Here is a 16,424-nt window from a genome sequence, read left to right as displayed (position 1 = left end):
TGGGTTAAATGCAGAGCACTAATTCAGAGTATGGGTCACCATGCTTGGCCACACACCACTTCCCTTTCCCTTTCCTATATAGTAGCTGTTCAGTTCCATAGTATATAAAGGACCACAAAACCAGTCATAAGGGTCATTTTTTCTAAATTAACATTTATACATCATCTGAAAGCTGAATAAATAATCTCTCCATAGATGTATGGTTTGTTAGGATAGGACAATATGTGGCTGAGATTCAACTATTTGAAAATCTGGAATCTGAGGGTGTATAAACAAAATCAAAATCAAAATATTGAGAAAATCTCCTTTAAAGTTGTTCAAATGAAGTTCTATAGAAGTTGATTAGTAATATTAATGCATATTACTAATCAAAAATGAAGTTTTGATATATTTACGGTAGGAAACTTACTAAATATTTTCATGGAACACGATCTTTACTTAATATCCTAATGATTTTTGTCATAAAAGAAAAATGTATAATTTTGGCCCATACAATGTATTGTTGGCTATTGCTACAAATATACCTGTGCTACTTAAAACTTGTGCTACTTTTGTGGTCTAGGGTCACATATATCGGAGTGCCCTGATATTAGAAGATACCTAACTATAGAAATATATACGTACTCATGGGTCAGTCAACAGAAATCATCTTTCTAGAGTCCGTTCTAAAATCAATGGATAGTGCACACTTTCTGTTTCCTGGAACTTTTTTGTGAAATTTAAGTAAATGTCCTGTTAAAGAAGTGTTTGCGTATATTCTTCATTTTTGTTTGAATCTCATTTGTCGCTTCAGATAAAAGTATCTGTTAAACGCATGAATGTAAGTGGTATATTGCCATTATATCAGCCGTAGTCAGCTGCTCTTCAGATGGAGTGTGAGCAATGGTATTTAAAAAAAGCCAGAAATCTAAACACGTTTACTTTTCAGCCATGAGGACTGTCCATTGACTGCTACTGTTTGTACTTATGATATTTAGTCCTGTCCTCTACCACTGTCCTTTAACTTTCTGCTTTTTAATGTTGCCATTAAAGCATTATTTAGTGTGTTTATGGCTGCTGAATTCAGTCAGGGACGTTTGCTCCTCACACTGTCGGAGAAACATGAGCCACACAGTTACTCACTCTGGCTAAAGATTATTCATGTGCACACGGCCTTAGAAAACATCTGCGAGACTCAAAGGTCTGAACAAAGGAGCTGTAATTAGGGCCAGATTCCAGGAAGGTGTGTCAGTTGCTCAGATCCAGCTCTTTGAGAGTGTTTTATTCACATAGATAAGGAGGATCTGGCTGCGGGGGTCTCGTGTGAAGAGCTCAGAAAAGGCTTTTTGTTTCCCTGTCAAAACACAGGGACGACGTCTGCTCACACGTGTGTGTGTGTGTGTGTTTGAGAGAGTGTAAACTAACACACCTACACCAAATCTTCACAGCACTACTGATGTGTCTCTAGAACTATACTGATGGTCTCAGGCAGTAATAACATGTTACTTATGGTGGCTTATACAGTTTATAGTTTTATATTGTATTGTTAATGATATATTGTTATTGGTACACTGTTGTTGCACCATGTAATGTCACGGTACAGTAATGTCATGGTGCGTTCTGGTAGTTTTACATGTTTATTTAGTGTATTTCTGAGGTGTGGTTATGACCAAAGCCAGCGGTCTGTTGAACACTGTCCCATCACAGACGCACTATAATCTGACTCTCATCTCTCACACAGTGCTCTGCAGCCTCTGAGCTCATGAATACAGTGATAATGTGGGCAGTGAATTTACTGCATAGCTATATGACTGTTTAAAGTGCTCATATTCTATATTTTATTCATTGTTTCATTCTTTTTTTTCTGTGAAGTCCACTTAAGATGTGAGTCAGGGTTTCTTGCTTTCAAGATCAGGTTCCAGTTGTACCTTTAAGACTTCTGTATGTAAATGAGCAGCACTGTGATTGGCTGGTCAGTGAAGAGCTGCTGATATGTGTATGTTAATGATGATTTCTGTTTTGTTTCAGTAAATAGTCTGAGTGAAATGTAGAGGGAGTTTATAATGCAAGCAGTACAGTCTGTCTGTTTTCCTTTATATTAACCCTGTTGAGTGTATGTGTGTGTGTGTGTGTGTGTGTGTGTGTGTGTCGTGCGGGTGGTTCGATGCTGCTGCTGATGGTTTCAGGAGTGTGTGTAATGTGATTTGGGACGGTGAGATAAGCTTATTTAGGGATCTGTGTTAGGAGAGTCTAATTCAATTAGAGCTCAACCTCTGCTTATCCGTCTGTCCTTCTTTCTTTCTGTCTGTCAGGCTCTCTTTCTAGCTGTCTGTCTGTTCATCTGTTCATATATACAGTACTAGCACTTACATTCATGCTTGTGGCAGCTGCAGTGTACAGAATAAAGTAAGCTTTGTTTGAACTTCCTCTGGCCTTTTAGTTAGGGCACACACACACACACACACACACACACACACACAGTGTGTTAGGCTAAATCCACATTATTTTGGTTAAATTGGTCTTCTGAAATGAGGAGGCAAAGTTTTTTTTTTTTAATCGAATGTAAATTCATGTTCCAGTCAGTTAAAAGCCAAATATGAATCTCAGTTAGTGTTTTGAAGCATTTTACTTTTATTTCAATATAATAGTTCAAGGCAGTAACAATTTAAAAGTTTTATTTGTGGCCTTATTTTCAGCAATTCTTTTTTAATAATTAACTTTTAACTATTTTTGAATGTTTCTGATCATCAGTTATCAAAGCTCTGTAAATATTAGACATAGAGATTTACCTTAAATTTCAGCAAGCTGATTACTCACTAACTCCCACAGATCATGTTTTCAGGTCTTATTTTGACATAACAAAGGGGTTATATCAGAGTGTGTGAGCTGTTTACGAACTTTCTAAAATCAGTCTTCACTTGAACACAAGAGGCGGGATTTATCACATGAACCAATCAGAGCCGATCATAACCAGTCAAATCCAATCGTATCACGATGGAAGCATTGCATCCTGTCACGTGAGTTTCCCCCATTCATTCTCAATTACCCCCACTAAACCCAGCACAGGCTTTAAGGGGTCTGTTAAAACTCAATGGGCTGAGGGGAGGCACGACTCAGACTCCTGCTGTAACTTTACCTGCTGGTGCCGCTGATGGACACTGTCTCTTTAGAAAAAACTGTCAATACACTTGTTAATGTTATATTTTGTAATATTGGTGTTGTTATATATATTTATTTTAATACAAAATAATTTCTCATCCAATTTTTATGAGGAGACACTTGATGAGGAAACGCCCCGAGTGCAGATGATTTAAGCATTTTCAGACGTGTCAGAGTGGATGAGCCACTTTTGGAAACACTTAAAAACACTAATGTAGACCGAGAACATTATCAAAACAAAAATATGATATGATGTGAAATCATGGACATGCATGAACACACTCTTTATTCACTCCTCTCATAATGCTGTGTCTCTTATGGTCTTACATAGAATTACTGAAATATGTAGATTTTGTCTCAAAGGCCAGGAGTTGATATTTAAAATGCCTAAAAGCCCATTACAGCGCCTGTGCTGGATCCTTTTGTGCTTTGAGCTAAAAATCATAATCAAACTCTGTCCATTGTTTCATCCATCCAAACAGACAGCTGTTGAGTGCAGTCGAGGTGAATGCAGTGTGTGTGTGTGTGTGTGTCTGAACTGATGAAACTTGTCTACATTTGCAATTAGCACTTTGTCTCCGAAGGTTGATTTTGGCGATGATGAGAAATGTTTCACACCCACCGACTGTTCTCCTGCTCTTTTCTCAACATTCAGAAGATGCTAATTATGGTGAATTATGATACCATATGATTATCCCACTCTTCCTCTCATCTGCTGCCTCCTCATTTAAAGCTAGGTGTCGTGGAGAGGCAGTGAGGAAGAACAGATCGCTCTGAAATAGAAACAGCACTGTGAGATACAGTATATACTGAACACAGTCGTGATACACCTTATACAGCAGCAGAAGCACATGTGACAGTCACATGCTGTCCATTCATCATCATCATGGAAATAAAACTTTTTAGTTCAGTTAGTGTAATGTTGTAATGTATCTGACTGTCAGCCCAATCAGATAACGAGTCAAGAGAAAGATGCGGCCCATTGGAAGTGGAGGGTCATGTGGTGTGTATTGCATTGCATGTGTTGAATCATGTGTTTCTCTACAGCTGTCTCTGCTGGCTAACCTGTCCGTGGCTAATCAGTGGTCACTAAAACTCACCGCTAACGAACCCGTTCACCACATCATGACCTTCGACCCAAGCGACCACAACTACCTGTACCTGATGACCACACACCACGTGAGTACTGAGACCTGCGAGAACCGAATGCATGCATAAATAATATCACTCAATATCAACAAGACAATATCAACTTATCTGTTAACAATGATTTGGATATCAATCAGTTCATTACATTCTAAGGATATTTTAAGCTGTTTGTGTCATGTGTGTGATCAGACACTCTGTTTATCACGTTCAGCCGTGAGTGAGTTTGGCATGCGAGGTGATGAGAGAGCACTGTCTGTGTGAGAGCTGTGATACTCAGCATATGACTGTGTTAGTCTGATGCTCACGAGCGTGTGTGTGTGTGTGTGTGCTCAGCTCCTGCGGGTCCAGGTGTCTGCGTGTGGACAGTACAGCTCCTGCAGCGAGTGTGTGAGCGCTGGCGATGCCCACTGCGGCTGGTGCACACTGGAGAGAAGGTAAAGCACTCGCTCTCGAACAGAGAAATAAAGCAGTGATTTTCCAGGATCACGTCTTAATTAGCAGACTATATGGTACTCATATGGTACGTTTTCATAATTTTTGAGCTCACATGCATCCATCTCCATTTACTATCGCTGTGTGGAAAACAGCTTCTGCTAAACAGCATCTTTCATGTTTGAGAGCAGAAAGAAAGTCAAGGTTTTTGGAGAAGCAGCCCTTTTGGGATTTAGTGACCGTTAAGCAAAGAATGACAAAATGGCAGGAGTGGAATTTGTCGAGCTGTGTGTTTCAGAGCTTGAGATGTTTTGGGCTGGATTTCCTGTGGAGTTTATCTTTGTTCAAGGGTGTTTTCCGGAATGTCTGGAATTGAAATCAAAAGTCACTGGGTGAAAGGCTCAGACGAAGCAGCGCAGACGTTCTCTACTTCACTCAGTTCTAGCATCTATATGTGCTAATTGTTCTCATGATACTGGCTCTTTCAGAGTAAAATGCCAAACTTTTCATCCCATCTGTGCGAGTGAGAGTCTGCATACATGATAAGGCCAATACACTATTTTATTGCAACTGCATTTTATTAAATAAAAGTTTCTGTTGTAATTCGTATTTGATTAGTCAGCCTGACTAATTGGACAAATTAAATACAGTAGAAGGATTTCACATCCATTCAACAAAAAACAAAATATCTGTTCAGACTAAACTTTGTATCTGGATGTTTCTGTAATTTCATCGCGGTCTCTTTTAGCTGCTCTTGAATCTTACTGTCGTCTCTGACTCTCTGTTTTCTCCGGCTGAGAGTCTGTCTGGACTCGACATCAGATCTGTATCTCATTGAGCAGTAAAGTACAGTAGACAGACCTTCATGATGATCAGGCCCTTTACTCCCTAACAGTCCCCATTATAAAAGGAGAGGAGCTCAGTTAATGCTGTTTTATATGCGTGTTCAGTGGGTCTTTAGGAGCAAAAGGGGTCAATAATATATACAGTATGATGATTTCATCCAAAGTCCCTTAAACTGCATCATGATGAGCAGTTCATTCTGTGGGTATTGAAACCATATCCTTTACTACTGCTGTTTATGGTTTATGGATTATAATTTCAGATTGAGCATGAAATATTTAACTGAAAAAGCTTCCAAAATATTTCATTTCATATGCTTATTCTCATTTTTGTTAATATACAGAATACTGCTTGTATTGCTTTTAACATGCAACAGACAGAATATGATGTCTTTTTTTTATTTATGAATAATAAAACATGAAAATAATAATTGGAAAATGTGTGAAATCTTGTGTATCCACTAGTCAGAGTTCACCAAACCTAAACTAACAGAAGCCTGAGACTGTGTTTCTCCTGTGTTCACATGCACATGATTGGATAGTTTAGTTCTTCCTGTCTTGAGTGCTGATGTGTGCAGCGCAGGCTCGATAATGCATGTGTTGGTATGTGAGTGTGTGTTTGATGTGTGTGCTGTGCTGCAGGTGTTCGGTTCAGAAGGACTGCTCCAGCAGGACTCTGGGCCGCTCGTGGATCAGCACAGGGGACGGAGTCCAGCAGTGTCCCTCCATGACCATCACACCCTCAGAGATCAGCCGCTTCGCTCACATGAGGGTACAACACACACACACACACTCACACATACACTCACACACACATGTTGGTTTTTGTGGTTTATGGGGACTCTCCATCGGCGTAATGGTTTTTATACTGAACAAACTGTGTGTGCTATTGCCCTACACCAACCCTACACCTAAACTTAGCCCTCACAGGAGACTTTGTGCATTTTTAGATTTTCAAAAAAACACCATTTAGTATGTTTTTTAAGCCTTTTGAATTACGGGGACATAGGCAGTGTCCTCATAAACCACCTTCATATTGTAATACCTCTGTCATACCCATGTCATTATACACATTTGTGTCCTCATAAACCACATAAACATGCACACACACACACACACACTCACATGCACACACACACACACACACACACACACTCTCATGCCCACACACACTCACACACACTCACTGTGGTCAGCGCTCACTTTATGAGCATGTTTGTGCACTGAACTGATTTACATAATTCATTGCAAGCAAAACAACAGAGACAATGTGTGCCAATAACTATAAACAAGATGCAGCCTGTTCTTTGTAAACTCACAGACAACCAGTCCAGAGTGTGTGAAAACATCTCAGCAGAACACTGACACTGATCCTTCATTTAATCTGTAGCTCCTACAGTACATCAGATTCTGAGATTAAGATTTTAAGACTATATGAAGCTGAGATTGCAGGCTGTTCATTGTAAGTGTTGCTCTTACATGTGAAGGATATTTGAGGTAATTAGGTGAGCTTCTGTCCTGGATGGATCTCTCGCTGCCAGAGGAAATGACTCTTCAGCCCAAACAGGAAACAGGAAACAGGCAGCTCTGTCAGGAAGCCTGCCATCCTGACAACAATAGAGCTCAATGTGGCGTGTGATAGCAGAGATGAGTGTGTGAAGAGAGAGGAGTCCTGTTACTCTCAGAGACATTCAGAAACTCTCAGAGTCTGTTTTGCAATATTCCATTATTTTCAAGACCGTTAAGCACACAGATTTCCTCTTCCTGTCTTGTGGTTTTGGGGTGAGCTGTGGCTGTGTTTTGTGTGGTTGACGTTGATGCAGAGGCAGTGTGTGTGTGTGTGTGTGTGTGTACCTTGTACTCACTATGTGAATCTGTAGTTTTTTGAAAATCTAACAAACCAGAAAGTTTCACGTGAGGTGTAGATTTGGGTGTAGGGTAGGGCGATAGAAAATACAGTTTGTACAGTATAAAAACCATTATGTCTATGGAATGGCCCCAAAAAACATGGACACATGTCTTGACATACATAATCACACAACGTGTGTGTGTGTCAAGTCAAGTCACCATTATTTATATAGTGCTTTTTTTACAATGCTGATTGTGTCAAAGCGGATTTACAATATTAAACAGGGAAATAGTGTTCCGTTCTCCTCTGGCCAGATGAGACCAGCAGTTTAATTCTAGGGTGCAGCAAAGTCAGATTGTGCAGAGGACTGTAGTGTTCAGGGATGTAGAGGTCATCTCTAGGTGCTGGTCCACCATCTGATCTGGACACAGTCTGGATCTGGGTGGCTACGTTGATCTCGGGATAAGAACGAAACAGACTAATATTAACGTAGATGTCATTCTTCTAACGATGTAACAAGTACATTGTGTGTTTTGGGAAGTGTTCCCGGTTCCGGTTGACCTAATTAATGCAGCCTAACAATCCTTTAATGGATTTGAATTATAGAAATGTGATAGTGTATTAAGTGTAAGCCAGGTTAAAGAGATGGGTCTTTAATCTAGATTTAAACTGACAGAGTGTGTCTGCTTCCCGAACAGTGTTAGGTAGATTGTTCCAGAGTTTGGGAGCTAAATAGGAAAACGATCTCCCGCCCGCAGTTGATTTTGATATTCTAGGTATCATCAAATGGCCAGAGTTTTGAGATCATAGCAGACGTGAAGGACTATAATGCAATAAGAGCTCACTCAAATACTGAGTATTAAATACTGAGTACACTGTCATGTATTAGACAGTGTTCTAGGTTATAACATGCAGAGATTTTCAGTCCTATAATTAACACCTCTGTTTTTTCAGAAGTTAATAGAAAGAAATTACCCGTCATCCCGTACCCGGCAGATTTTTATATTGACTATGCATTCCGTTAGTTTTTAAAATTGTTTCACCATGGCAACGAAGAAATAAAGAGCTGAGTAAGCATAACAGTAAAAGCTAACACCATGTTTCCTAATGATATCTCCCAAGGGTAACATGTAAAGCATGATAAGTAACAGTCGTAGTACTGAGCATTGACGTACTCCATATAGCACTTGTGATTGGTATGATACCTCTTCATTCACTGCCACGAATTGATGGCGGTCAGATAAGTACGTTTTGATGTGATGTGTGTGTGTGTAGCATGTACAGTGATAGCATTTGCTAATCATCTGCTCCTCTCAGGACGTGGGGATCCTGATCAATGGCAGTGTGCCGGATCTGCAGGGTCTGCAGGTGGAGTGTGATTATGGCATGGGAATCACCACAAATGCCACTGTACATCTGGACTACGGCACAACCCAGATCCAGACCTGCCCTCTGCCGCCCCCACACATGTATCCCATAATCCCCTTCGGCACAGGTACATACACAAACACAGTTCTAAATCTTTGCTAAATAATTACGGCTGAAGTTGTTCTTGTGTAAATGTACTGAATGTTTCTAATGCTGAGACATTATTGAAATTTCAGCCCAGAATGTGGTTAGGTCCTATATGTAGTGTAGAATGATTTGTCTGTGTTTAGATCACGTCACCATCCCTGTGGACATCAGGGTTAATGGTGTTCCTGTGGTTTCTGGAAATTTTACCACTTACGAGTGTGAACGAACAGGACAGATCCACCTCAAAACTGCGTGAGTAAACACACACACGCACACACACACACACACACACACACACACACTGGTATTCCTATCATTCTATAGGTGTAATGGTTTTTGTACTGTACAAACTGTATTTTCTATCCTCTTTCTTAATCTAACCCTACACCTAAACCTACCCCTCACACACAACTACAGTCACTTTTACATTCTCAAAACACTTCATTCTGTGTGATTTATAAACTTGTTTCCTCATGGGGACATACAAAATATCCACACAAGGTCAAAATCTATTGGCATTTTATATTACATAACTATATGATGATTTTTTTTTGTTTTGGATAATCCAGTGAATGAAAGGTACTTCATCTCTTTTTTCTCATTTTATTTGGAACTTGACAAGATTATTCATGAACTATTGGATCTTGCTTTACATCTAGGAAACATTATATTCCACACTAATCCGTATTCTGTGGTGTAGTAAAGGTATAGTAAACACATGCTGTTATCATAAAGCACAGCCTTCAGATGGAAAGAGCGGTGTAAAAGTGCTGCGTGCCTGTCAGGTACATGTCAGTTCATTTACATCTGCTCATCTCTGAAGGTGATAATAAGCTCAGGGCCGCAGGAGAGGCAGCGTAATGTATAACTACACATCTGTAACAGCATCTTCTGCATCATCCGCATGTTAACATAGTTTAAATCATTCACACCAGTGCACACTCTTCACACTGATCTATATATGACTCTCAAATGCTAAACCGACCCAGATTCTCCACCGCCAACACCCGAGCACAACACACAACAGAAACTCTGATAATGAAAACCTCTGGTCAGATTTCACCACACAATCAAAAGAAAAATATTACTTTACAAAATAATACCATTATAAAACAAAGATTTTCTTTATGCAAAACACACACGGACACTCACTGATACACACACACACATTAAACACGCTGTGGCCCCCAGAGAGACCCTCAATCAGACATCAGTCACACCATCATGAGAGATACAGTCCCTGACCGCAGTAACACCCCACTGACTCTCTCTCTCTCACACACACACACACACACACTCTCTCTCACACACACACACACACACACACACACACACACACACGCACGCACACAGAGAGAGCAGTGCTGGAGTTTATCTTAAACAAACACACTTGTTCAGTCTGTGATAGCAGTGTGATGAATGTTGAGGTAATTGTGTGGCTCCGCTGATGCTCATCAGTGTTTGTGAGGATGAGAAGACTCTCAGCACTGTTTCACACAGTTATTTCTGATGGCTGGTCTGTTAGTCAGCATGTTTCACGCATGCACACGTTTACTGAGAGACTCGGCCGCTCCTCACATTCACATGTGTTATCTGTGTGCTCCTGCAATCATGCGGGACGGTCAGTAAGCAGTCTTCAGTGCTTCAGACAGTTGTCTGTTTTTTTCCCACACATGTACAGTGTTGGGAAGGTTACTTTGGAAAAGTAATTGGTTACAGATTACAAGTTACCCTATTTAAAATGTAATAAGTAACGTAACTATTTCAGTTATTTTATTAATGTAACTGATTACATTTGATTACTTTTTTATTACTTTTCTAAATTTCTAGCAATTTTTTTCATCTGATTAACAGTTGAAAACATTCAATAGAAATTAATAAAATTAATAAAAAAGTAATCAAGCACAGCCACCACAAAATCAGACTTTAGCACCAGTTTTTACTTTTAGATTGATCTGAGGTACAGATACAGATTTAAAATCAAAAGATATAGTTGAAAATCTGTGTATCATTTGTTAATTAGTTTTTTGATTCAAACCATGCCGTCATCAGTTCTTCCTCAGTTATCATGCAACAGAATAATAGTCCTCCGCTGCTGCAGTTGTACAGATGCTTAACGCATTTATTGCAACTACATTTCATCTTTTTTCATCAAACAAACTAATGAATAGCTTGACACTTTTTTATTATTATTAAACAATTAGCCATGTACAAACAACGTGGCAATATCAGTACATTTTTACATTAGAATATACAGAACGTGCATGAAGAAATACAAATATATATGCATATATATTTATATATAAAAATTCAATTAAATTTGAAGAAAAAAAAGGTAAACATAAAAGGGGGCTATGTTTTTTCCTGTAAATCATATTCTTCTATAAAGGACAAAAGATTTACTGCATTTTTCTTTTTCATCACTTTGAAGGCTTTATGAATAGCTCGACACAACTCGGACCGGGGCAGAGTATAGACAGGGCTTTGTCTTCTGTGTAGACCAGCGGTTCTTAAAGTGATGGGGGTCTGCAAAATAATTTGCCAAAGCCTACTGTATTTTACAGACTGCTGAAGGCGCTTTTTTATCATGATACATACTGTGATTTATTCCAAAGTGACTTATATGATGCATTTAACATCAAATAATCTAAATGAAGCCTTTTAAAAGACAAGTAGGGCCTGTTTGCTGTGGTTCATGTTTGTGGCATGCGCCGGAAAGATGCTCAAGGAGACCGAGACGCGCTAAAGCAGTGTATTCTGTTGTTCTCTTTATTTTATAAAGGCATTTGTAGTTATTTTGAACATAACGCTACACAAATAAAAATTTCATTTTACCATACGACTATAAATTAGTATTAAGTTATTTCCCCTCGATGGGGAAAAATCCAAGTGAACATCAATCAGTACTCAATACTAATTTAAAGTGCATATTTAAACGGCTTTAATTATGACTGCTGTTTATTTCCTGTGCAGTTCAATACTGGTCTGCGCTTGACTGTAGGTGCGTCTGTCTGTTTATTGAGCTTATTTAACCCATCGCAATTTATTGGGACTGTGTGAACTACTACTCACCTTAATGTTGTTCTAAAGGCTTATTACATTTATTACTTATTACATTATTACACTTATTACAGCTGGGAATGCCAGCTACTCGCACCGACATCAGTGGTGGGTCCATCACACTGGATATCAGAACTCGAAGGACTGACCTTGAATCTGTGTGACTCTGGCTGGAGCACTGAGGCGTGGTGTGACTCTGGCTGGAGCACTGAGGCGTGGTGTGACTCTGGCTGGAGCACTGAGGCGTGGTGTGACTCTGGCTTGACAGCGATGACGTGAGCAGACTCTGGCTTGACAGCGATGACGTGAGCAGACACTCACTCGCCATTTTGCGAGTGAGTGCGGTGTTGCGTTCCTCCGCGACACCCACAGTGAATGAAGAGCCCACACACAGCAAAGCACAGTCCATAAATTGAGCGAGTGACGTACGGGGACCCTCACGGATTAACTGTCGTTTGAGCGGCTGATTAATGCCCTCAAAAAAGAAGTCTATTAGTGCATAGTCCGGCAGATCAGAGAAATAAGCGAGATCTAAAAACTCTTGTATATATTCCTCGAGCGGTCTCGAACCCTGCTCGAGGGTTAACAACAGTAGTGCAGTGTCCATACCTGGCCAATGTCTATTAGAAAAGCCGCTGGATCCTCTTATGGCCGAGTATTCTGTTACGGGGCTGACGAGACGTGAGACGTGCGGATCCATGTGCAAAGCTTTATTATAAAACATGGTCATACAGGCAGGGTCGGGAGACAGCAAACAGGTATGGCAGAGGCAAGACAGAGCAATCCGTGGAGCAAGCGTGGGTCGACGATCGGCGAACAGTATCCAGACAGGGCAAGGTAGAGAGAATAATCCAGGAACACGGGCAGGAATCAAGACACAGGAAAACTAACTAAGAAAACAGGGAAACGCTTTGTAAGGTAGACGGGCTAACAATACTCGGCGGTGAAACAGAGGCTGTGTCCAAATTCAGGGTCTGCATCCTCCTTAGGATCCTTCCTACCCGGTTGAAGGAGGAGGGATCCTCCGACGTCCGCAAAACCCGGAAGTCGGTGTTTGTGAATTTGGACAGCCTACCCTTCTTTCAGTTCCCTCCCTTACCCGTTGCTCATATCCTGTCGCCTAGCAACCGTGACAGCGCCAAGCAAGAAGCGGGAAAATGGACAAACAAAGAGTTATTCTCCTCATTTTAATTCTTTTGGAAGAAATAAAGCAATTAAATAAATTAAATACTTTCTTTGCTCGTTGTCGGAGAGTTTTTTATATCAGACTACAAGACAGTCACATCCAGGTAAGCCATTATAGCCTATTTTTATTTGTTTTTAAGTATTCTGCTAATTTCTCCTACAAATTCATTGAGCCGAAGCATAAACTTTAGCTTGTTTTGTCAGAGAAACTCCTCTCCCACTCCGCTACCGCTCGCTTCGTCCGCCATTACGCTCTGCCGAAAAGAATTATGGGATAGGTAGGACGGGAAAGGATCCACCACACCCATCCTTCCAATTCGGGGAAAAGGAGGACGTATTTGTGGGCCGCATTTGAAGGATCCTACGAATTTGGACAGCCTTCGTCGCGGCGCTGTGACGTAACATCCTTCAAATGAGTACTCCGAAGGATGCAAACCCTGAATTTGGACACAGCCAGCGAAAGTCCAAGGCTTATAAAGTGTGTGTGTGATGGGTGATAGTTCACAGCTGTGAGTGAAATCAGGATAATGAGAGATTGGTGCCAGCTGTGTGTCGTAAGTGCAATGTATGATGGGAAATGGAGTTCAATGTGCTGTGTAGTGTGAAAGTCCATGTGGTGAGCGGGTGACCTCTGGTGGTGAATGAATGGAATTGCACAGACCAGATTCGTGACACAAACCACGATGGCAAGTTATTACATTTGATGAAAATCTTGCATTGCAGTCCTGTGAGCGAGCGCATATCCTTTTGAGATATCAATTATAATCAATTTTAATAAAACACAAGACTACATTATAAAACTCTAAGGGTAGGCTATATATCTGTTGTTCTACGGTTGTCAGTCAGGGGTGCGTTTCCCAAAAGCAACCATGGTCGCAAGTTCCGTCGTTACCAATAGAGTTCTATGGCATTTAAGACCATAGTTAGCTAATGATGCTTTTGGGAAACACACCCCAGAATAGTTCTTGCGTGAACGTTATAGGCCTATATACTGTATACCCAAGTCAATTTATTATTTAGTGTTTAAAATATTTATTTTGAAACTAATTAATTAATTAAATAAACAGACTTACTGGGTGAGCAGGGTAGGCTAGACTATGACAGCCATCATTTCATACCCTGACATGCCCAGTTGATGCAAAGAATAGAATTTATATCTAGCCTACACACTGTCTAGGCTCTGCCCCAGTACGAGTTGTGTCGAGCTATTCATTAGTCTGTTTGTTTGATGGAAAAAAATCAAATGTAGTTGCAATGAATGCGTTAGGAATCCATCAAACTGCAGCAGCGGAGGACTATTATTCTGCTGCATGAAAACTGCGGAAGAACTGATGACGGCGTGGTTTGATCTTCGGCTGACCAATCAGCAGAAAGGGGTGCCCACATGTAGAAATCGAATATTCAAGCTGTTAATTATTTTTTTTTATCCCTGAATGAAAAACGAAAATTTAAGCTGAATTCTCTTTTTTTTTTTTTTTTAAAACCCAAAAAAATTTAAAAGGAGTCGTTTTCTAATTTATCTACTTTCAATATTAAATTGGAAAAAAAAGAATGAACGAATGATACACAGATTGTTGAATAGCTACAATACTGTTTTTTTTTTTAAATAAAATCTTTGCATAATTATGACAAAAAGCACTGACATATAAAAATGCTCTGGAAAAAAAACAGTTAATCTTAAAAAAAAATTTAAGCTTTATAGTTACATTTATTTTGTAATTAATTTACATAATTATTTTACATGTAACTAGTTGAACACTCTTCTGCAGTCCTAAAGCAGAGCTGTAATCTGTAAGGTTTAACAGGGGTGTGATCTAAAAAAGTTTGAGAAGCACTGCTGTAAGAACACATTTATATCTCCACATGGACTGCTGTCTCTTAGTTTTTTACAATGACTAGGATCTGTTTCTCAGTACTTAGGTCACTCTATCAGTGAGCACAACAGCATCTGTGCGGCTGAACTGGGCATCGTTTATCATCGCTGTGGCACAAAATACATTCAATGACATCTTTCAAAACACATGAATTCATTTCTCTCTCAGAAACACAAAAACACCAAAACTCAGTGGACCTACAGGCCGATTTTTTTATATTATTATTATTTATTTATTTATTTAACCAGGAAAGACTCTCTGCAATACAATCAGTTTCATCACAAATTTACAAAAACAAACAAAGAATACATGAAACAATTACATATCATTGAGTAATCTTCCGTTTGTGCCTTTACATACTTAAAATAAACTGTTGAAAGCCTAAACATAATACAAAACTGAATAAGACAGCATTTCTACAGCAATGCCTTATTGAAATATATTCCAAATGTAAACACTAATAATAGAAATACTATCAAAACCATTCAGTGTAGCTGAACACCTGCACAGCTGTTAAAGCTGTTTCTATATTGAGAAATAGTGAAAAAGGTGTCCTAGTGATTGGAAAAAAAGTCATAAATAATGATGTTCAGAATGCTGCTATTCAGTAAAAAGCCATGTAATACAAGCTGATTTCATGATAGTGTGTAAATATTGTCCAAGCTGGCTATTTCATATGAATTCATGCACTCTGACTCGTATATGTTAACCCTGAGACAGAAGATCCGTCCCTGATGAGTGTGTGTGTGTGTGTGTGTGTGTGTGTGTCCTGCAGGTGCACAAGCTGTCTGAGCACGGCCTGGCGCTGTTACTGGGACCCGCAGCGCAATCTGTGTGTGTCCAGCAAAGAAAACACTCCGCATGTCCTTCTGGAGGTGAGCGGTGCTGCGTCACACACTCACATCTGCTCATTCACATAGCACCATACACTGGGTTCACATCAAGTCACAAATATGATTTAAGTGTCGGATGGGACAGATATATCTTCAGGTTTTATAGTGCTTATCCCAAGGTAAGGCCAGAGAAGGCAGTATAGATTGATTATCTGTCCAAACACTCAAGCGGCACCCATCCGTACCTCATCATAGATGTGACACCTGAATAATGTGTCCTCAGCAGAGAAGCCAATCCCAGCATGCACTGCAACAAGCTCAGGGAAGTGATTCATTCAAAGTAGTGGACGGAGCAAGAGAAATGTTCAGTGTAACACTGAAATCTGCTTACTTAATCAATATATTTGCTTTAGACACAAGCCAAAATGTTATGTAAGTCAATGTAATATTTTTGTAAAATAAATATACTTAAATGTATTTGCAATATATTTATTTCATGCTAAGTATACTTCAAATACATTTTCATATGTATGTACTTAATAAAATG

At 39.7% G+C, this 16,424-nt stretch overlaps 1 protein-coding gene across 1 annotated transcript in view; it reads left to right on the top strand.

Moving 5' to 3' along the window:
• Positions 1-16,424, top strand: part of LOC306849729 (plexin-D1-like) — an 85,974-nt gene that overhangs the window by 13,453 nt on the left and 56,097 nt on the right. The window contains exons 3-8 of the mRNA XM_079384992.1: positions 4,186-4,317; positions 4,621-4,721; positions 6,204-6,333; positions 8,728-8,905; positions 9,069-9,177; positions 15,820-15,919. Of these exons, the coding sequence (XP_079241118.1) occupies positions 4,186-4,317; positions 4,621-4,721; positions 6,204-6,333; positions 8,728-8,905; positions 9,069-9,177; positions 15,820-15,919 (750 nt within the window). The remainder of the gene's footprint in view (positions 1-4,185; positions 4,318-4,620; positions 4,722-6,203; positions 6,334-8,727; positions 8,906-9,068; positions 9,178-15,819; positions 15,920-16,424) is intronic.

Source organism: Barbus barbus (genome assembly GCF_936440315.1).
Source record: "Barbus barbus genome assembly, chromosome: 29".
Lineage (NCBI taxonomy): Eukaryota > Metazoa > Chordata > Actinopteri > Cypriniformes > Cyprinidae > Barbus > Barbus barbus.
The sequence above is the reverse complement of the archived record's forward strand: the minus strand, read 5'-3'. Positions and strand labels throughout refer to the sequence as shown.